The sequence below is a fragment of the Phoxinus phoxinus genome, assembly GCF_949152265.1.
Source record: "Phoxinus phoxinus genome assembly, chromosome: 4".
Classification (NCBI taxonomy): domain Eukaryota; kingdom Metazoa; phylum Chordata; class Actinopteri; order Cypriniformes; family Leuciscidae; genus Phoxinus; species Phoxinus phoxinus.
Genome location: NC_136879.1, coordinates 31028426 through 31052549, shown reverse-complemented (window position 1 = coordinate 31052549; position 24124 = coordinate 31028426). Strand labels below are relative to the sequence as shown.

General features: G+C 38.9%; 1 protein-coding gene across 1 annotated transcript; it reads right to left on the bottom strand.

Moving 5' to 3' along the window:
- Window positions 1-15040: 15040 nt before the first annotated feature.
- dlc (deltaC) lies at window positions 15041-20306 on the bottom strand. Its single transcript, XM_079609656.1, has 9 exons — window positions 20028-20306; window positions 19701-19934; window positions 19540-19597; window positions 19181-19438; window positions 18436-18797; window positions 18123-18339; window positions 16651-17332; window positions 16457-16571; window positions 15041-16354 (listed from the first exon to the last, which is right to left on the bottom strand). The coding sequence occupies exons 1-9, from the start codon at window positions 20076-20078 to the stop codon at window positions 16349-16351; spliced, it is 1983 nt and encodes a 660-aa protein (XP_079465782.1). The 5' UTR covers window positions 20079-20306; the 3' UTR covers window positions 15041-16348.
- Between the last annotated feature and the right edge of the window lie 3818 nt (window positions 20307-24124).

Genomic DNA, 24124 nt, shown 5'->3' with positions numbered 1-24124 from the left:
AATATATATATATATATATATATATATATATATATATATATATATATATTGTAGAGTTTTGACTTATCAGCACATTGTTCTTATCTGTTCTGTCTGAAAATACAAGCCTTTCCTGTTGGGTGAAGTGTCAGCTGCCATGAGAGCATGTGCACTTTCACCTGAAGGCTAGTTATGCAACCGAGGTCTTACAAAGGTTGCATTTATTTGATCAAAAATACAGTCAAAACAGTAACATTGAAAGAATGATTACGATTTAGAAAAGAACTGTTTTCTATTTGAATGTAGCCTAATTTATTCCTCTGATGGTAAAACTGAAATTTCAGCATTATTACTCCAGTCTTCAGGGTCACATGATCCTTCAGAAATCATTCTAATATGCTGATTTGAGGCTGAAATTGTTGTCAGTTATTATTGATGCTCAATTATTAATAAGGGTTCTTATTATTTTCGATGTTGAAAATGGATTTTGCTGCTTTAAAAAAAAAGATTTATTCAGGAATGAATAGAAAGCTCAAAATAACAGTATTTTTATTAAATCTTCTTCTTTGCTGTCACTTTTGATCAATTTGATGCATTTTTGCTAAATAAAAGTATTATTAAAAAAAAATTAATAGTAAGAAATGTTTCTTGAGCAGCAAATCAGCATATTAGAATGATTTCTGAAGAATCATGCACTGAAGACTTGATGCTGAAATTCAGCTTTGCATCAGGAATAAATTAAATTTTAAAATATAATAAACATAAACTTTTTCTATACAATTTTTATCAATTTGTGATTTGATTGCCCCTCCCCCCAAAGCATTTAAAAAAACATTATTACAAACTTTTGACTGATAGTGTGTACAGTCTCATTCACTTTGATCAGTCTGTACCTTTAATTCTCTCCCACGCATCCCCATAATGAATTTTAACCACTCTTTCCTCTATAAATGAGATGTGTTGACCTGGGAAATTGACAAATGAAGCCTTTGATCCTTCAGGAAGAATGAGGTGGTCCACTCCCATCTTCCTCACCTTTGCAACCCGCCCCCTTCCACCATCCCCTCCAAGAGACTGTACATGAGCTTGTAAGCAACCAAGTGTTGACAGTTGCACACTTTCTTGCACATGTCTGTGCTGAATCCTTCCGAATGGCAGGCTCTTTCACAAGAATTCTGCAAAGACTATTACTCAGATGTTTCTTGATCATACATAGCAATAGTTTTGTTGTTCATTTACAGAACGTGTGTTTCTGAATGGGAGGTAATTTTTCAGGAATGTTTCTATGAGAAGGGTTAGCCCCTACTTTAAAAAAAATGCTTAGAGATGTTATTTAAAGTTTGTGAGAAGTTGCAGAACAATAGAGGGAAATTGGGAAATACTGTAGCCTCCGACCTGAGCAAATCCAAATGATCCTCTCTCTGAGATTTTAATCATGTTGAAGTGGAGAGGAGTCACTCAACACATGAAAATGTAAAAGAAATACAAGTAGCCTACGTTAGAGTCAGATTTCCAAAGTAACACAGATTTAACAGGAAAAGTGCGATAAGGTCCTTGAGATTGCAACATGATCATATTCTTGGGAAAATCCTGACACATGTTTGGCTAATAGAGAGAAAAGTGAAGGTAAGGTTTAGACCCAGATGCTGGGACAGACTCTTTGATGTCTGGGTAACCTAGCCGGCACACTTTCCTTACACCTCTCCTGAGGTGTGACTAAAAGGAGGAAAGAGAGAGCCACCACTACGGGAAATTACTTTAGACCCACAGCCCAAACCCCCTCATTCCCAGTTTGGGCTTTCATGTTCATGGGAACAGTCTTTTCTAGACAGACAAAGTGTCTGTAAAGGTTAGCTGCCCTCTTACCCAAATATAGTAAAGACGAGACCTCTACCAACCCCCATGGGTGCCTATGCACATGTACGTCACTGTGATGAAATGAGGGAACTGGCCTTCACTTTGATTTGAAGCACAATAAAGACATCTGGTCTGATCGAATCGGCATCCCTAATGACACGCTTTGCTATGATGTGATCTGACTCAGGCAAGCATCTACTAGATAAGCTTAGTATATTCACAAGAGCAATTTGTATGGCGACTCTTACACAGAAGGAGCTTAGTAGCATTTGGTAATTGCGTGGGAACACAATAGGAATTACTTACTTCCGTTTGGGATCGCTAAGATTTTTTTATGTTTTTGAAAGAAGTCTTTTTGGTCAAAATAAATACAGTAAAAAACTGTTATTTTGTGAAATATTGATGTAAAATAACTGTTTTCGATTTGAATATTTTTTTAAATATAAGTTATTCCTGTAATGCAAAGCTGAATTGTCAGTATCGTTACTCCAGTCTTAGTAGAAAATTTAGAAGAACCGCATATATTTGAAGTATAGGCTACTGATTTCTTTAACATATAAAGGAATTAATAGGGATTACATAATAATGGGACAAAAAGGAATAGTCCTAGAAGAAATGAGAGGAAGAAAAACTGAAAGATATGGGGAGAACAGCTATACTTCCAAGACTTCCCATGGCTGTTTCTGCAACTCATAAAACCAATCCTGAAACTGTGTCTGCATGTGACAAGCATAACATCAGAAATCTATGAAAACAAGATGGTGTTTCTGGAGTATGGTGTTTGTTGTCAGAGAATGGCTTTTCGTCACCCCTCTAATCTCAAAGAAAGACTCAGCTGATGCTTGTTTGCAATGGAAGTGACCTCTGACTCTAATGTATGTTGGAGGTGGCCTTCTCATACTGTGGAATCAGTAAATAGGAACCTGGAAAGCAAAGAGGAAATGTAGCCTGAATTGATAAGCAATGTATATCCTTTACCCGTGTTTTAGCAGAATTTAGGCTTGTTTTTGGCTAAAGTTCTGCCATGCGTTTTTACCATTTATTTACTTTCAGGCCTTCCACTTTTATTTGTGTTGAGTTTATTAAGCAGGTTAATTAGTTTAAGTTCACATGCCCATCTCGGAACAGTATTGTAATTGTTTACTAAAACTTAAACTAAAGCTATTCAAATGTTTTTGTTTATTGAAATAAACCTGAAATAAAATATAAATATTAAATGGAAAACTTGAAAATATTGCCTTGGCTTTGGCAATCAACAATGAAGTTGAAGTACTAAATGACTAAAAATCACTAATAAATAAATTAAAGAACTAATAAAAATGACTAAGACTAAATTAAATGAAGCAAGCTTTGGCTCAAGCTTTTACACTTATAAAACACCATCATTTATGTAAATGAAAGGGATACTTTACCCCCCAAAAACCCAAGTTGTTCCAAACCTGTATGAATTAACACAAAAGAAGATATTTTAAATAAAATGGGTAACCAAACAATTTGAGGGTGAATAAATGAATTTTTGGGTGAACTATCCCTCTACTCACATAGTAAGTCATTACATTACATAGTAAGTCACATTCCTAAGTCATAACAGTATAACCAAACAGTACATTATTTTGTAAAGTTATTGTAATAAAATGTTGTATATCGCTAAAAAACAAGATGTAAAATGCTGCACATGGATCTGAGTGTGTAGGGACCCAAAGGAATCATTCAACAATTGATTCAATAAAATTAATTAAGTGATGGGCAATCCGGCTCATTTGACTCAGTTCACTGAAATGAGCCGGCTCTTTTGACTCACAAACGGCTCTTTAAAAAAAACAATGTGAGGGCGGAGAGGGCAGACGCACTATGAATACTCATTCTCAAAATCTCATTCTCTGACTATACTATATTATAATACTATATCATCACTGCTCGACGCACTACGAAATGAGCCAGCTCATTGCGACTTCAGTGAGCTGAGTCAAATGAGCCGGCTCACGAAAAAGAGCCGGATTCCCCATCACTATCAGACAGTCGAAACGAATGTGTGTGCGCCTTTAGGCCTATATAGCCTAATTATTTTTTTGTTGTTCTTTGAATTTGTCAAATATTTTAAATAAAATTAAAATCATTCATTATTTCTTTATTACATAATGATTTAATTTCTATTGGCTATATTTTTCTAAATAGGGTCGGCTCTTCAGATATGCGAGCCAGCTCCCGACGTTCACCTACAAGAGCCGGCTCTTAGATCCGGCTCATTTGCGAACGACCCATCACTAAAATGAATCTGATTCCCAATGACTCATAAAGAGGAAGAGTAGATTTTTTAGGCAAGTCTGATTTCTTCACTCTGCTAATTAAAGTTGCTAAGTTATACTCATATGGAAAGTAGCTTGTTACTGGAAAAGTGACTTTTTTCTTTACAACTGAGCTGCTGCTGTCAAGCTAGTTAGCAAATCGCTAACACGGCAGATAAGATGAGCACGTTTCTCCTGAACTGTATCGTCGGTCAGTGGGTTGGTCAGACTGGAAAACCCAGTTTCAGGATCCAGCACAGGGGTCAGTCCAAGATGTCCTTCAACGTGTTTCCCCCACGGAAAAGCTTCCTGCTCCACTCAGTAGATTCTTATCGTAGTTCTCTCTCTCTCTCAGAGTGAGACTGAAACCCGCTTCCTTCCTCTACCTCCTTTCCCACATGGGACTCCATTGTGCAGTTAATGGAGCTGTCGGAGTTATGAGAACTTACACTGTAACAATGAGTTCCTCTTAGACTTGGTCAGCAGTTTTGAAGATAATGTACAAGATATTGCTGACCTCACAGTCAAAAAGTATTCAGTGAGGCAGAAGTAATATACAACAAATGACGATATATTCCACCTTGATGTATTTTCTTGTTTGTTTTCAAGTGATCGGTTAATAACCAAAATGATGCAACGGAAGCATGCAGTTTCCCAAAGCTTTAACCTCCACATTCATACTTGGCTGGAGTCCTGTCCTCATTCTTCATGATCACAGGGAGAGAAATACATGATCGAGATTCAAGAATGCCCGATTTATTTCTATTGGTTTAGCTTCCATAAGTCTGCCACTTACAGTGACATACGGAAGTCTTGAGATCTATAGTGAAAATGGTTCTATTCATTTTCAAATTTAATACAAATGGTCTATTGCGCAAAACAATTTGAGCGGAAAGTTTAAAATAATACAAAATAATAAAAATAATTTATCATTTATATAATCAGGCATTCTCTCCCTGTGATCACGAAGGTTGCGGGTACGATTGCAGGAAATGGTTTGCAGAAATGGTTTGCCCTTGAGAAAGACACCTAACCCCCAATCGCTCCCCGGGCGCCACAGTGAATGGCTGCCCGCTGCGCTGGGTGTGTGTCCACGGTTTGCAGTGTGTGTGTGTGTGTTCACTACTCACTTCTCCTAATGTACTGTATGTGCACTATCTTGGATGGGTTGAGTGCAGAGGACAAATTCCGAGTATGGGTTACTCTACGTGGCCTTCATGTCATGTACCTTTTGCCACTTTGATTTCTTGGATATGTTCAGTCTTCCTCCCCATCTCTTTGGGAGAAATGGGGTTTGGCGAAGCTCCACTGACTGATGTCTGAGGTAGAGAGGAGGTGGACAGGTGGTCGGCCAGGTCTGCTAGAGTCATCTGTGTTAATGTCCCTGGTCACGCCAGTTCCCTGTATTCTCTTTCCCACGCTGCCCGGGGTCAGAGGGGAGCTGCCTGCCGGATACAGGCCTCCCTTAAGACAGCCTCCACCAAACACTGGGCTTTCAGATCACCCTTAAGATCACCCCTAAAACTCTCTAGCCAAAGCCATTGCAAATGTCCAGCAGAAGCCATTTCTCTCTGATACACTTAGAAATACCAGACTAGAACCCTTTAATCATAGATCTTCTGCCTCTTTAGGGTCATTAAATAATGACCTGTTCGAGAGCTCTCAGACCTCATATACAAACACGCACACAAATATTGCTAAAGTCTTAATTCCAGATCAAGATTTGAGTCTTCAAAAACCTTCTTCATATGAGGCAGTAAAGAAAAAGCATGAGAGCTCATAATTCTTCTGGGAGAATGTAAAGAGACAGTCTCAATCTCAACACTGGCAATCGCTGATTTACGAGCCCCACACCATCCTCAGCTAAAGTTCCTCTCTTGGGACGGGGTTTGGAGGGGAGGCACGTGGGGGGATAATGTTCTCGGTCTGTATCCCACTGTTCTTGTTTTTATTTATGTGTGGGAGTTAATGTTGCCGCTGCTTTTTCTCGGGCTTGCAAAGCAGACAAAAAGCCTCCATCTGTTCTTCGCTAGAAAGGGGAACAACAACAGTGAAAAAAGACAACATTAGCACGAACAAGCATGTTTAGACACTTAAAGGAATAATTCACCCCAAAATTTTAATTCTGTCATCATTTATTCACCCTCATGTACTTTCCTGTAATGTCTCAGGGTTTTATTTCTCTTGTATATAATGAAAGTCAGTGAGGTCCAATTATGTTTTGGTTGATATCTGCTCACCTTTAGATTCCTCAAACATAAGCGCACAAGCACCTTCGAGGTTGTTTCCCTCAGAGACAATAGCAGGAAATCTAGTGACCGTTCAGTTAGTTTTTTCTTCTTCTTTGAGTTTAAAGTGAGACAATGCACTTGTTTCGCCGTGTTTCTGCTCTGTAAGTGCACATTGAGATTGTGGCACTAATTACAGTGAGAAGGAAGGGTCTCTTGTTTTCTTTTGAAATTAGGTTTGTTGACTCTTGCTCTGGCATGTTTTTTTTTCCTCTGTTTTGTTATTGCCCGCTGTGACAGCACCCACCCCTACCGCATTCTCTTTCCTCCCTCCACATCCCATCCGAAAAATCCACTCCGTCAGTAGGGCCTATATTTGTGTTGGGCACTTCCTATTCGTTCTGACCTTTGACTTTCAGAGGCCAGGCAGCTGAACCGTGGAGGGTGGTGTCAAACCCTGACCTCACGATGTCTCAGTACAGACAACACTCCAACCACTTTCCCAACATGACGAAGTAATGTTTTACATTGTGAAATCTCCTGTTGATGGGTCAATGACATAATGCTCAGGTTTTTTTGTCCGTATCAATTACTTTATTAAAAATACACTACTGCTGAAAAGTTTGAAGTTTAGAAGATTTTTTAAATGTTTTTGAAAGAAGTCTCTTATGCTGCTCAATAAGGCTGCATTTATTTGATTAAAAAATACAGTAAAAACTGTAATATTGTTTTATTTTTATTTTAAAAAGATTAAAATGTGAAGTAACTGTTTTCTAAATTAATATATTTTATCATCAGTGTTGAAAACGTGCTGCTTAATATGTGTTTAATATGTTAATATGATATTTTGTGGAAACTGATACTTTTTTCAGGATTTAAAAAAAGTTAAAAATAACTGCATCTATTTGAAATAGAAATATCACTTTTTATTAATTTAATGTGTCCTTGTTGAAGAAAGAACTTTTGAACGATAATCATAAATACAATTAATACAAACAGGGACTTGAATACACCTCTTCTGTGATAAACACATTATTAGTTTCTGAATAAAAATTACATTTAGATTTTTAAAAGAATGCAATTCTTGAAAAGAAAACCATATTCTTATTAATTTCCTGTTTAATATTATTTCATCAATATGTCTCTAAAAATATCAGATAATTTGACCCTTTTCATGACAAAGCAAGGATAGTTTCGGTTGTAAAATTTCATGCGTCTCTCCAAATTTTTTGTATTTGTTATTAATTAAATTTAGGGAAAAAAAATTTTTTACCTTGAAAAAAGTGTTCCAATAATGATTAATTGTGTAAGAAAAACATGTCACTTTTTATGTTCAATTTATATGCTTTTTACTTGATGGTTAGACCACATGACATTTTTAGTGTAACTGAATTAAGACTTTTCTTGACTTCTTTTCTTTTGACTGTTTGTATATGAGTGAACATGTGCGATCAAGGGTGTGTGGTCAGGAAGATGCACGTTTCCTCCTCACGCTAAAGGGAAGAATGGGGCCTAGGAGTGATGAGTGTGCCAGAATAAGGTCCACTTCCCTTCCCATGTCAAGACCTATAAATACCCCAAAAACAGGAAGCTAGGAGGGAAGGAATTGTGGGCAAATTTGAATCCTAGATAGACAAACTCCCCCATATATTTCCCTCGACCTTACCAATAATTTTATACGAACATGTACCAAAGCACACATAAAGTGTTTCCTTGAAGTTCTCAATCATGCATATCTTTTGACAGAAGGTTTATAGTAAAATGAAAGAAGGCAGTTAGATCAGGGTGTAGCTGATATTTATCAGACTTGTAAGTGGAGGAGCAGGTGGAGTGTCATTCTTACCATGACATGTTGATGTGTGGTAATGGGTCAAAGAGCTATACTGCAAAGTTTTATTGTCATCAACTTACCACAACCAAGAAAGCAATTAATTTACAATGAAGCTGAGCCATTAAAATCCAGTTGGCAAATTCCCCAGATGTGGGAAATTTAAATGCATAATTACTGGAAGCTCAATGCTCTTGAATTCATAAATTCATTCCAAGCTGTAAAAATACATTCAAAAAGCCATAAAAATGTTCACACAATGACCCTTAGAGAGCTCTCAAACCCCCACAGATAAACCCCCACACATTAATATATTCTCCAGCTTCACTGAAGTACTAAGATACCACATTATATTAAATTAAATTCATATAAAGTCATATAAAATCAACTTTTCAATACTTGAACTTTGAATTACTGAAGTAATGTGATGTAATGTTCACCTTCCAAATCCTCTGTACTCATCTTGCTGGATCTGTCTGCTGCTTTGACACAGTTAAAGGAGAACTTCGGTCAATTTTAACATTGAGCTTATTTTTTTGTAAATTTGGAGTGATGTCAATACAGAGAACAACGACAAAAATCGGTGTTGCCTACACCGTGTTATCCTCTTTTTAAAATTTGCACCCTATTGACTTGAATGGGGTCTTGAATGTCGAGTTCACGCGCATAGGTTTAGTTACCTATGATCACGCGCCTGAACTCGACAATCGACTACTTTGGACTTCGACCGAAAACAGGAACTAAATACAGGTATGTGCGCTGGCTGATATAACATCATTTTTATTCATATCTTTCACATCTACTGCAGTCAGATTCACTCGTGTTCACTCTGAAGGAATCACTCAACATGGCTGGGCACTTGTATGACACATCAAGGATGATAAGAGAAATAAAAGCAGGTTTAAAATTAGACCCCATTCAAGTCAATAGGGTGCAAATTTTAAAAATAGGATAGATTTTTGTCGTTGTTCTCTGTATTGATAGCACTCCAATTTTACAAAAAATTTAGCTCAATGTTAAAATTGACCGGAGTTCTCCTTTAACCACCAGATCATCCAGTCAACCCTCATGATGAAGGTATCTCTGAAACCACACTCCAATGGTTCAAGTCTTACCCCTCAGGTAGGTCCTTCAGGGTGTCGTGGATGGTTGAGGTGTCTAAGTCACAACATCTAACTACTGAGGTGCCTCAGGGCTCAGTGCTTGTACCACTTCTCTTCTACATGTCATCACTAGGATCTGCACTGGTTGGCAATTGACGCTCGCATCAAATTCAAGGCACTGATGTTTGCCTACAGAACAACCACTGGCTCTGCACCCCTATACCTCACTACTTCAGACCTATGTTACCTCCAGAAGCTTGCGTTCTGCAAGTGAACTATGCCTTGTGGTGCCATCCCAAAGAGTCACAAAATCACTTTCACGGGCCATTACCTTGACTGTTGCTGGTGGAATGACCTGCCTAACTCAACCCGGGCTGCTGAGTCTTTAGCCATTTTCAGGAAATGTTTTTTCTTGACCCATTAATAATATCACTTACTATTCTATATTTCTATTAAAAAAACACATTGCTACATGTACTGTGCTAGATTAACTGGAACTAGTCACAGCACTTGCATATTATTAACCTTTTGTTGGTTTTATTGCTTCTATTCTTGTTTTTAATTCGCTTTGGATAAAAGCATCAGCTAAATGATTAATTGTAAATGTAAGTTACTTAAACAGTCACCTCATCTGTCGTTGGCTAGACGTACAGATAGCCCCGCCCACAAACTGACACTATTGGTTTAGCCAATGTTGTTATGCTGGGCTTAACAATATGAAAGTTCAGACTTTATAAGACTTTTATTTAGCAAGGATGCATTAAATTTATAAAAGGTGACAGTAAAGAAATTATAAATAATATTACAAAAGATTTATATTTTTAACTTTCTATTCATCAAAGAATTCTAAAATAAAATGTATCATGGTTTCCACCATATTTTTGTCTCATATGCACCTAATGGTTTAAAGTTGCACATGTACTCACAAACCAATTTGAAATAATGAACTAAGACCATCAAATCACCATGTGTAAATCTCTGTCACTGCCCATCAAAAAGAAAGTTTAGCTGGGATTGGCAACTGTCCTTTTAGAACATGTGCGTGAATCATACATTTCCTCTCTCTCTTTCACAGGATGGACTCCAGACGGGGTTCTTAGGGTCGTGAAAAGAAGGAAGAGGGGTGAAATCAGCAGTGATGTAGTGATGACAGGTGTGTCTTTAATCTATGTGGGTTTCTCCCTTTTACTGCTTAGTCCTTTTCCTCCTTTCTTCTGTCTTCATTTCTTTCTTTTATCTCCATCGTCATTTGTTGCTTCCGTCCTCCTTTCTTATTTACATTTTACAGTAATTACAGTGGATAATTAAATTCACTCATAGTTATGACTGGAAGCTGATGTTCTGTTACCATAACCAGTCTCTAAAAAGGAAGTGATTACAGTAGTAAATTATGTTGGTTTTATGACATCATGTTCTTTTGAACTGTTTGAATATTAAACTAACCGATTCACTTGGAAATGTCTCAGTGCAATGTTTGGGACAGTGATGGTATGTAGTCGTTCGCCCTGCAGGGATACACAGAATGCATGCTAGAGTTTTCAAGCACATATTTACCTGTGTTTTACTATTTCTCACTCAATACGTTCACAGAGACAACCCTGACATCCCCCACTCTACAGTCAAGAAAAGGGAAATATGATGGAATCCCCATTGTTTATCAACCACAGCTTGTTTTTTTAAGAAGTGCAGATGTCACAGTTTGCTGGACTATTAGCACTAGCTAAACGTCTAGTTGCAAATCTGCACTACATTTCACGGGTTTAAGAGACAGTTCACCCAAAAACTAAAAGACTTTCGATCACCTTCGAAACACAATGGAAGATATTTTAATGAAACCTACATTAAGAGTTCCTTCTACTTTGACAAAAAGTTAATAGAAACATGGTGAAAGTAATACATATGAACTGAACGATTTATTCTAAGTCTTCAGAAGAGACACGTTCGCTTTATATGATGAACCGGTTTAACTTCGACTTTTATTCACATAAACATCAACTCACATTACATAAAGCACATCAAATATGGTCAACGGCAGCTCAAACGCACTTGCTTGTAGTCATTGATCTAACACTTTACGCCATGTACACTGCCCTATAGTGTATGAATTTTTGTCACTTATTTAAAAACACTTATCGTTTTTTCCATACAGGAACATTTGCTGTTCCATTTGATGCCCATGCCCAAATGCCCATGATGTGTTGCTGTTAGCTTTAGCATGTTTAGCCTTAATAGCCCCGCCCCCATCCACCATTTAGGGAAGGCTGTAATACAGTGTACAACATTACACACTTCATTTTTATCTGTTTGTGCATTTTTCTGTGTGAACTTGCTGTGTGAAAACAATACTCGCACTACTTAAGGCCTGTTCACACCAATAACTAACTAATTTTAATAATCATTCTAATTCTATGAGAATAGGGAAGTTCACACCACAACAACAATAAAAAAACCACACAGAGGAACAATTTTTTTTAAATCATTTGAAGAATTATTGTTTTTTAGAATCCACAGACTTTAAAGAGCGTTCATGTGGAAGCTTGTTATTGTTATCTTTATAGTTAGTTATAAAAACTGTTCTTAGTGTGAATTGTTTTTATTCTAAAAAATGGCTTTCTCTTACCAAACAACAAACCTTGGTAGCATATAACCTCTTTTTAGCCAGTTAGAAGCCACTCCCAGCTCTGTGTATACAAAAACATCCTGTTTTGGCCTACCATATAGCCAGTTCAAATTTGCTGGTTATCGTTCAAAAAGTTTAAACAACACAACAGTGCTAAGTGACCAAAGTTGGACATTACGAACATGGTAGGCTTCTAATACATCATGACATAAGAATGCCAACCAGTTAATCATGCAGCCTTAGCACTATTGCAATATCATTAGCAGGGCGTATAGGTTCACACATTGACAGACTTCCTGACAATATAAAGCCTGAAAGAGAAAATAAAACCGGTTTAAAAATAAAACATTGATGGTGATGTTCAGTGTAAAGATCCTTATCACTGCATTCAATGACCTTCCCTTTTCTTTTTCTTTCAGTTTGATATGAAATGTTAGGGAAACTCAGCGTTACACATCTATGACCATTGACCAACATATTCTTCTCATGGTGCAGCTAACGTCACTGTGACCAATTAGCTTAGCCGCAGGTGCCTGCTTATCTGAGAGGCACAGAGAACTGCAGGGAAAATATTTTAAGACTCCCGCAAAGAAAACAAGACTGACGAGCAGACAGGTGGAATGAAGAGTATGAAAGGGGTGTAAACTTTCCCATCGAGGCTTTATTATCAGTTTAAAAATCAAGCAGACTGTAATCATAAGTGAGTGCTAACACACGCCATTTACAGGAATAGGCTACAATGCTATGCTACTTGAAGCTAATGGGAGATTAAGGGGTTAGTTCACTCCAAAATTAAAATTATGTCATTAATTAATTACTCACCCTCATGTTGTTCCAAACCCGTAAGACCTTCGTTCATCTTCAGAACAGAAACAAAGATAATTTCGATGAAATCTGAGAGATTTCAGACGACTCAAGTCCATAGACAGCAACACAACGACCACTTTCAAGGTCCAGAAAGGTAGTAAAGACATCGTTAAAATAGTCCATGTGACTACAGTGGTTCAACCTTAATGTTATGAAGCGGCGCGGATACTTTTTGTGCTACGACTTTATTGAAGAATTTCTTCTCTTCTGTGTCAGTCTCCTACGCTATTGAAGTAGTAAACACACTGCAGCGCTTCCGGGTTCTACGTCAGAATGGCGGTTTTGTATTGGCCAGCTCCTGCGTCAGCATCACACCAAGGGGGTAATCCATCCGCCGGAAACTGAAGCCTCCGCGGGCGCCGCCATTGTAGCAGAACTTCACCTGCTGTTAGCATTCCATTGACTCCCATTCATTTTTGCGTCACTTTGACAGCGAATAACTTTACATCTGAGGCGTCCAAAGACTCCATTTATCCATTATTTATTTCTAAAGAAACTCGACAATGTATAAAAGGCTCCATTACCTTGTACCTTACGTTATGGCCCCGTAGAAGCCGTTTTTGTAAAAATAGGCTAACGATTGCGTCATAACTCACGCGACTCTCTGTCGCACCGTAGAGAAATTACCGTATAGACCGGCGTAGAAGCTCGCAGGCAATCGGGGGGACGTGGAGGCATTAAGTCCGATAATGTGAAGGGAGTAGCCCACAGAGAGTGATAAAGTTGCTCCTGTTGCTAGCTCATGGACAGCTAATACTCACGCTCTCCGTCTCTGCGAGATTCGGAAGGGAATGATTCAGATTTCTCTCCGCACACACAGCTACTAGAAGACTGACAGCTGTCAGACACGTTGCTCACGTGTTCAAGCTCAGTTTGAGCCTGCGCAGTTCGCCTGGCGATCAGGAAGTGAGTGCTTCAAATGGGCTTCACTTTTCTCCGTTGAAGTCTATGGGGTCGCTGTGTCCATCTTATATACTGTCTATGCATCACACACATGCGTCATGGTGCTCATGTGAACAGCGTCGGCAATCGGCGTTCTGACGTAGAACCCAGAAGTGCTGCACTGTGGTTACAACATAGGAGACTGACACAGAAGAGTCTCCTGTGTTCCGAAGATGAACAAAGTTCTTACGGGTTTGGGTTTGGGTTACAACATTTTTGGGTGAACTAGCCCTTTAAATGAAAATACAAGAAAGCATGTATATGTTTATCACTTACACTATCATTTAAAAAGGTTTGGTAAAAAAAAGTTTTTGAAAGATGTCTCTTAAGCCAATCAAATACTGTAAAAACAGTAGTTTTGTGAAATATTATTACAATTTAAAACAACTGTTTTCTATTTTATTATAAATGGCAAAGCTGAATTTTAAGCATCATTACTCTGTCTTCAGTCAGTGTCACATGATCCTTCAGGAATCATTCTAATATGCTGATTTGATGCTCAAGAATAATTTCTTACCATTATCAATGTTGTGCTGCATAATGTTTGTTTGATGAATAGAAAGTTCAAAAGAACAGCATTAATTTGAAATTTAAAAAATCTTCATACACATATTTATTTAATTCGTCCTTTCTGAATTAAAGTATTTATTTCTTTAAAGAAAAATCTTACTGACCACCAACTTTCAAACCATAGAGTTTGCAATAGCAGTTACCTCAGGATGATTTTATAATTCTGTGTATTTGTGAGAGTTTTGGGGTGATAAATAGAAAATCGGTAATGGTGGGTCTCTGTACAGAGACATATCTGTGGGCTGGTGGTGAGGACAGGTGTCAGACCAGGCTGGGCCCACATGTCAACGCTCCCCAGGGAGAGCGAGAGCGGCTCAATCCTCCCTCCCCCCTTTCAAGCCTCTGCTTCTCTCTTTGAATGGAGGAAGAAGAATGGCGAATGGCAGGTGATCCTGTCTGAGGACCATTAATAACCCTTCACAATGTTCACTGCCTTCATCTGCACTGCTCTGACCAGAGATCTGGCTGCCAAACTAGTTATACAACACAATAATTACATTATATGAATTAGTCAAGTGAATATTAGAATGCTTTCTGATTAATTTGACTAGAAAATTGTACACAACAGCTGTCTAGATAATTTCCTTTTCTAATAGTGATCAAACCTTGAATCATACAGGGTATAACATACATTTATAAGTTCTTTGGATGTTGCATTTCTAGGTGGTAAAACAAGTCTAATCTGATTCAAACTAAAAGCTGAACAGATCCATTCTGGAATAACCGATATCAGTTTCATATGAAGAAAAACAAGTCATGATGCAAAGTAAATTATTTCAGGATTTATTGTATGAAAAAATATATATTTCTGGCCTTGTGACAAAAGGCACAATACATAAACATATATACATTTATCTTTTATAAATACAAATTATTTACAGTCCAATTAAATAGTACGAATATTTTGTACAATATTGCATTGTTAAATTAAGAATGACAATATAAAATATAAAAGTATCTATTTTGGTTTTTAAAAAAATATTCAGAAACAAATGCCACATACAAAAAAAAAAAGAAAAAAGGAATTAAGAAAAGAAAAAAAAAATTCTACTCTTGATACATTTTTGTTTTTGAAAAAGACCCTAATGCAGAGGTTCACAAAACCAGGAAATCTTGACAATGATGAGGCTATCAGTTTGAACCCACTGGTCCTTTCGAGCCCTGGGAATGTCGGAAATAGCTTAGCAGCAGTGAACGTTGACAGGATGAAAGCTGTACACAACAACATCCATCACGCACTGCTGTTTAAACAATTTGAACCCAAGTCATTTTCTCGTTGAATAACATACTCCTGTAGTTAAAAAAAGTTAGTTCTTTTAGTGTTTCTAAGGAGTACCTTCTTCATTGAGCTACAACACATTAAAAGACGAGGCACTTAATCAAGATTAGGTTTGGTTTGAGTGAACATCACTGATAGTCAAATCCATTGTAGGCACTAAGTAAAAATCACAGCCATAATAAACCGTAGATTCCCCAAGACATTTGTTCACAGCCGAAACCGCTTGTTTCGACAACTTTGATTGCTTATCATCACAGATCCATTTATAAATAGCATTTCGAACCATATCCGAAAAAATATAAATTATAAAATACTCCATGGTCACAGTTCCAGATCCTTCAGTTGCACCTCCTTCGCCCATAAGGCTGATTGACTGGGCTTCATGTGATTTATAGAGAGATGAACTTCAGGATGTCTGTTTTCTTCCTTTTCAAGGCTTCTGTGATTAACGAATCCTTGTTTCTTCTCAGCTCTTCCAGAGAGTTCTTGTTCTTTATGTACATTTTAAATATGATGAAATATATATAAATTCTATTTGGGTCATTAAAAAAAAGAAAAAAGAGGAAAAGAAAGTAGTGCAAATAATGCAAGTCTTCAAGTCTCTTGCTTTGTCTTCGCAAAATGTCCATATCGAAACGTAGTCCTTTTACTGAGCAGCATGAATAAATAAATAATATAATGCAGATATAATATATACTCTCTTCACGTCTTCCTTTTGTCCTTTAAGACTGTAAACATTTTGGGGGTCGGGCCCTCTGGTGATTAAGGGACTCCGGATAGAAAAATACTGTTAAACCTGAGGAAGAACGAAAAGATAAGGAAACCATTAACGTACGTTCTTTGAAAGCGTCACACTGAAATCGTAAATAAACTGAGAAAAATGTCTGGAGATGCTTACCTCAGTAGCAAATACACATTGTTCTATGTGTTCAGGGATGATGTACACGGGGTGATACACTCCCTCTTTCGGATAGTTCAAAGGTGGAACTAACAATGTAGATTCAGAGTTTTTCCTGAAATGAAGAACGCATCAACGTTAGATTTGCACATTTGGTGTCAAGTAAAAGCCGGAAAACATGAACACGAACTTACATGTCTAGCTTGTTGTTTGTAGGTTTTTCGTCAATGCTCAGATTGTAGTCCACCATCTTCTGCTTGTAATGTGATTGAGTGTCCACGGTGGTAGATCTGAATGCCACATCCTTATTGGACACTTTAAACGGACCACCAGGAATGAGGAAGGCCTCCTTCTCTCTACCTAATGTCGAAGACGGGTTCAAGGAGACCCGGTTATTGATGGACTCCAGGTCGTTGCGCACGGTGGTCGAGGTGACTTTGCAGTCTTGTCGCATCTGTCTCAACACCACGATGGCGGCGCAGATGACAAGAGTGAGAGTGATGAGGCCTAGAGTAAACGAGACCACCATGGCCGCTGGAAGAGAAGAGCTGGTCACAGGGGGCTTCTCGTTATACTCGCATCGTGTTCCCATGAAACCTGGTGGGCACTCGCAGACGGGCCCGGAGAAGTGGGTGTAGCAGGTCCCTCCGTTCTCACAGGGCATATGGCTGCAGGCGTCAGAGCGGACGCTGCAGTGTTTGCCCGAGAAGCCAAGCGTGCATGAGCAGGTGTAGCCGTTGATGCCGTCCACGCAGGTGCCTGCGTTTTGGCAGGGGTTACTTGCGCAGTCGTCTATGTTTATTTCGCAACGTGAGCCTGTGAAGCCGGGGCGGCATCTGCACCTCAGTCTGCTACCCAAATCAAGACATTGGCCACCTTTAAAAAACAAAACAAAGAGGATGTTAAAATCACAAACTACGTTAACGTATTAGCCTAAAAATAAGGGAAGGTGAACTGAATAAGGGCAAGGGAGTAAACCCGAGAAATTATAACCCCTGGGAATGCAATGGTACATTTTTTAGACTAATAAAGGTCTATTGCTTTATGACAGCTCTATCTCGCCATTCATATCAGTGTAAGAGCCTCACTGGCGTCTTTTCTATCATGCATGAGTAGTACGTCATGCTCTGGATGCATCTAAAAAAAAACTAAAAAAACTGAAGGATCAGCAAGTTGCCTGAGGCGGAGGACGATGGAATGCTGTGGTGGACGAAGTACACAAATAGAGTACTTAAGCAACCTTTTATTTGTGTAACTGTACTTTTGCTTAAGTATTAAGTTCTTCTTTTCAATTTCACTTGAGTAAAAGTTCAAAAGTACTGGAATTTTAAGGTACTTAAGTATTAAAAAGTACTGTTTGATGAATGTATATTTATTTAGCAAATTTATACATTGTACTGCTTTCATTCAAGCATTTAATACTATGGGCTTAAACACCTCACCTTTTACAGCAGAATTTAATTTACAAACAACTGACAGTCGTGACCTAAATATGATTTTCATTTACAATAATAAATCCCTAAAATTCGGCATTAGTAACTTACTTTTCATGCCATCAGTCGCACGCACTCAATCTCCGAGGATCCCGTTCTTGGCTCATTTTGAGTCTGACTTGTAAATTCTTGTTTTGCATTTAGGACTAAAGATAAGATGAAAATGTGCTTACCATTGGCACAGGGGTCACTGCTGCACCGGTCGATTTTCTTCTCACAGTTGGAGCCCATGTAACCGGCAAGACAGCGGCAGGAGTAGCCACCGGTCCCCTTTTCTGTACAGGTTCCTCCATTGAAGCAGGGTCCATCGGCACAGGTCATAGCGCTGACCTCGCAGTTCTTCCCATAAAAGCCTTGAGGGCATGTGCAGGTGTAATCGTTCACCAGGTCCTGAGAAGAAAAAGAAAAAGCCATTAACGTTCGAGCTCCAACCAAAGACAAGAAGGGGCAAAACTCAAGCGTATAGTGTCGTGAACGGCTGCTTACGTTGCAACTGCCTCCGTTCTTGCACGGATTGCTGTCGCACTCGTTGGTCTCGATCTCGCAGTTTTTGCCACTGAAGCCTGGCTTGCAGATGCAGGTGTAGCTGCCCTGGCCGGTGTTGGTACAGGTGGCATCGTTCATGCAGGGCTTGTGATTGGTGCAGAAGTTCAGATCCTCGTTGCAGAACAGGCCGCCCCAGCCTTCCTTGCAAGTGCACTGAAATGGCTGGTTGCAGGTGCCATGCAGGCACCCCGGGTATCGCTTGCACTCGTCGCAGAGGGGGCCGTCCCACCCGAGGCGGCACTTGCACTCACCCGGGGCCTCACAATAACCGTGCTCCTCGCTACAGCCAGACGAGCAGATGGCTGTTTAAAAGGGAGAGGGAGAAAAAGGGGGACATTAGAATGACTGGCATCATAAAACAACCCCCCTTCTAGAGGATCAGGCACATCAAGTATTTGTTAAGTACTAAACTAAGCAGCTGGGGGATACACAAAAGAAACACATGCCGCCTTTTTCACGGAAGGCAGAGCATATTAGGTTTCTACGCGTGTCCTTGTTAAATTATGCTCTTTGCTTCCATTGTTACAGTGAACAAAAGCTAACTTAGAAGTTGTATGTGGCCGTAAGAAACCGTTGAACTTGCCCGTGATTTTTCTTCTTTTTCTTCTTCATTATCTCTACGGTGCACATAATAATGCACAACATTCGAAAAAAACACTTACGTTCTGTTTTTGAATACACTTACGTTCTGCGCAATATTCGCCTTTCCATCCCGGCAGGCAAATTCTGTTTCCAGCGGCGTCACAGTTGAAGTGTCCGAACGCATCATTCCGTGGGCGGCAGAAATCCGAGCATTCCTCGCCGTGGTAGAATTCATCGCACACGACGCGATAAGAAAAGTTCAGTTGGCTTTTCTCTCCGTGATGCACGTCCTGGGACCAGTCCTCGCCGATAGCGAGTCGCCGTTTGGTAGCCAAACGGCTGATCATGTTATTGATATTCTCTGAAATGCATGTAAGATATGTGTTAAATACAGAAGTAGGCGTATCAAATAAAAGTTTGTTAAAAAACAAACAAAAACAAAAAACAGGTGAGGGCGCATACCTGTTGACTGGTCAGAGGATTCTGCGTTCCAGGCTTCGATTATCAGCGAGACATTCCCCTGTAATGACAGAAAACTCTGTTAAATATGTATTATACATGCATGCATACGCATACATAAGATGTGATAGTGAAACGTTTAAGGGTGATTTTGAGCTACTCACCGGCCACTTGAAATTAAAAGGCACGCGAATATGCGCACTGCTGGAGATGGAGTCCGCGCTGAATATGTCTGTCATCCCAGTGCCGTAAGTGCACGGCGGCTCGGGTAGTATGACGTCTTGTGAATGCTTCAGGCAAACGCGGAAAAAGATCTGGCAGTCGCTGGACCGTTTACACACACTGCTTGTGCTTGTGAAAGAGTGCACTTTCAACTCAAACACACCGGCTGATTCAGCCTATGGAAATAAAAAACAGGATAAGATTAGCACTGTTAAAACACTGGTCAAAAGAAGCGGCTTACATTCAAATCCTACATGTAAAATACTCACCTGGTGCGCTGATATCAAAATTAAAAAACACGTTAATAAAACACAAGCCATTTTGGATCTTCTTGTCTGCTACTGAACGATAGCAGACTGCAAGAGTAGTCCGATATGAATGTTTGTAGTGGTATCCACGATTTAAGGAAAAAAAGTAGGCTAGTTGAAAAAATATCAGAAAAACTATTTTTTTTAAAAATCTTAATGTCGTCTCTGTTGGAGCTTACAAAGCAAAGAGAAACAGATTTCTTGCTCCAGGAGACTTTGGACCCGTCAGTTACCTATCGTGGAGTGTGGAGTGCGCGTGGGGTTTAAATAGTGAGCCGAGAAGGCGTGGCTTATCAGGAAAAACTCATAAAACATGCTTTAAAATGTACATCATGACGTTTTCTTTTCCTTTCATAGTAAAATAGACAGGGCCTATTACAGAACAACATAAACTGTAAATAGCACAGGCGTTTGGAAACTTTAAAAAAGTAGGCTAATGTTGGCAGCAAATTAAATATTAACTAGGCTATTAACTAAATATTTACACTGCACTGGTTTGTAAATGTTTTCAAACGCCAAATCACTTTTTTTGTAATGCTCCACACTGTGTTCCTAAAAGTTAGGCTAGGCCTATAGGAATATCCTAAATTCTAAACCCCTTTAAAACATTTCTTTTTATAAACAATTGTCTGGAGTGTTATTAAACCTGTGCCCTTTGCCATAGTTTTAAGGATGTGGAGGAAAATATCTAATTAATGCCTAATATTGTCTTTAATACGCATATTTTATTATTTTTCGATGCCGCGCGTGCCAGGCAATTCTCCAAAAGCTTGTTTTCGTCTTAAGAATTAATGTTCGTCACCGATCGCGGAAGGGGGTGGTTGGGGGTGATCTACACATCCCATTTTATTCAGCCCTAAAATCTGTAATTGTTCTGACGCGTGTGAGTCGTTAAACCGGCAAGCGCTTTATTGTGCCCTGGAAAGATCCGGAGGGCTCTTTTGTTATCTTGGGTTTGGATTGTAGGTCTTTGGTAAAGAGGGCGAAATGGTGGGGGGTGCGCAGAGCATTTAAGATTGCAGATAATTGCTTTCTGCAGTAAGAGTGTGCGTACGTGCGCTGGGAGGGGGGCACTCGCTCACTACAGCTGTATGATAATCCTTGCACCTGCGCACTGTTTGCGCTTCGCTTTCTTCATTTATAAACACACGCACGAAATTAAACTATATGTTTAACCGTCTTCTTTACTAATCTATTTATTTGCATTAAGTTTATTTAAATAACCCCAACTGGCATTCATGATATCAAAGTTTAGCTACTTGAATGGGCTACAATATGCATGCATGCAACAGCAAGTTATTCCTGCGAGCAGAAACACAAAAGTTCTGCAGGTAAAATTTTTTGCGAATTCATTAACTTCAGAGTATGAAAGGTTCTGTCGCTCGTGTTAAGGGTAAACAGAGGAGACACGCGGACAATGCGCCGCGTTCCAAACTGTTGCTCGTGCTTTAGTGATTTTCTATTGTGATTCTAATGAGAGCAGCGCGTGCCTCCGCTGGCCCCATCTTTACCCCAGGCACGCTTTGCCTACTGGACGGCACCATGATTAGGGGGTTAAGAAGGACCTCTATTGTTAATTTATTGTCGGACAATTATTAAGACAGTCTGGTTTCTTGGCTTCTGATGAACACAAGGATGAATACGTAAACAATAGTTATTATCTGTGTAAACAATAAAAGCAAGTAAACAACTTGGATTGGCGAATCATGGCTCTTGGTTGAATAGCACACTTTATCCACAGTGTGGTTTAATGCAATATATATATATGATATGTCATTAGACAATATAATGTTAATAGCCTTTACCAACCTATTCGAGCTATTCAAATTGAAAACCAAATTAAAATGGTCATATTTTAATGTTCTTCCTCCATAAATTTCAAGGCAATGTATAATTTTAAATGCAATAATAGGCTACAAACATATGGCCTATGTAGTCTAACAATCATTTTAGCATGTTAATATTTTTAGTTCATTTTGGGATATGGATATACATTTTAAGGTAAATAGTCAAATTTGACAGGTCTTTAAAAAAATATTTTTTAAAAGTAACTTAAGAGTAAAAAAAGTAAAATAAGAAAACATTTTTTGACCTGGCCCCATTCTGAGATACGTGCGCGTGCCCAAGCACTTATTGATGCGCGCTATGGGGTACATGTTCAGCAAAATAGGTGTCGTGTGTGCCCATTATGTTCATTCGACAAAGAGAGTGATGAGGGGAAAGCGGGGAAAAGTCACAAAATCAATAGCCATCTGGCTCAATCGAAGACGCGCATGCTGCATGATGTTTCCTGATATAGGTGAACAGATCAAACTTTCACCAACCCCCTTTCCCCCGGGTACATTAATACGTGTAACAAAGTCACCACTATAAAAGTTTCATCGCCAGCTTTTGCGACTTACACAATGAAGCGCTATATGTTTTGCTTTTGCGAGCCCGTGTTTAACACTTTCCCATCCACGTGTCTAACATCCAAACGGTGCGAGAGTCGTCGCGTTTGCTGGGATAAAGCGTGCCTGTGGGTGCTAGTGAATTCTGGCGGGAGGGGAAGGATTGGCACATGGGGGTGAAATGACACATGGCGACAGTTATGGTGAGGTGTTAGCCAGTGGCAGAAGGCGCGTCCATAAATGTGAATTGGTGCCCCTTTTCCAAGGTGTGAAGTGCGACACGCGGTGCCCGACGCAGACCGGTTCCCAGGCTCCCTGCACGTGCATGATGCTCGGAAGTGTGATTTTATTCGTATGTCATTTGTTCACACCTTTGGGAAAGTCTATTCTGCAACTGGCGACTTAATTTCATTGGTCAGGGAAAACAGTTGTGCAACATTTGCACAAACTTTCCGAAAACCGAGTTCAGAACCCTTTCAATTAAAAAATAGGCTACTTGAACCGAGCGATTTGTATGACTTTCGGTTCATAGCGCACGGTGCAGACGAATCAGTAAGCTATAGGCCTACTATGAATGAACTCAAATTCGCGAACGAATAACTTGTCGGCTGATTCTTTTTAGTCAATCAAAAATTCAGTGCGATTTCCAAACATGAGTCGGGTCTTTTAAGTGAACAGTGCAGTTCGAATTCCAGGCGAATGGCTTTAATGAATCGTTTCTTTTAAATGAATCAGGTTCTCAAACGAATGACTCCTACGAGCCGGTTCAATTAAAATGAATAAAAAACACCCAGAGAGATTACTGAATTAATTTATCTTACTAAAGTTACTTCTTTTGTCATGTTCGACTCTAAATTACGAATGTAGACTTCAGACTTTGCAGTTATGTCATTATGACAACGTGTAGCCTATTTAAAGATAAGTTTGTTCACCTGTTTGTAAATACAAATGAATTAAATGTTCCCTCATTTTTTTGTTTTTTTTTGTTTTACTCACTAGTTTACTCTGGCAGAGGTCAGACAAAAGTTTCGTACAATTCAGTGATTACCATAAAGGCATAATTGGCACGTGTTCGTCTGTCAAACGCAAAGGTGTGACACTGACAAAAGTTTAACACCTCACATTCTGTCTTTCAATTGACTCGTGTTGTGAAGCGTGCTGCCAGGACATCGGTCGGTCAGAGAGGTTGTCCACATTATGTGGGTGACTGGGTGTTGTTTTAAGTGCACTAAGATCGAGTTAGAGTGTTGAAGTTAATGGTAGAAGAAACTGATTTAGAACTGGATTCTAATTCACACAAGAAAAAGGACACAAGGTCACAAATAAAACGACTTTTTTGTTTACATAGGCCTACAGTGGGGTATGATTTTGTAATAAGTGCAACAAATCCATTAGTTACATTCAACCATCTAATTATTTTAAGTCGGATTATATTTTTAAAGCAATTTGAAATATCACAATTTTTTTTTGTATCAAAGATCTTTGCACAGAACAGTATTTGAAAATGGCCATCTCAACATTTTTTTTCCTGAAATGAATACTGCAGCCACTCAATTATATCAACAATTCACATTAATGTCTCTGCAATTGTGTTATTTTTTATTTACAAACATAACAGGCCTAAAAGAGTGCACTTTTAATAATAAAAAAAGGACAGTAATAATAAAT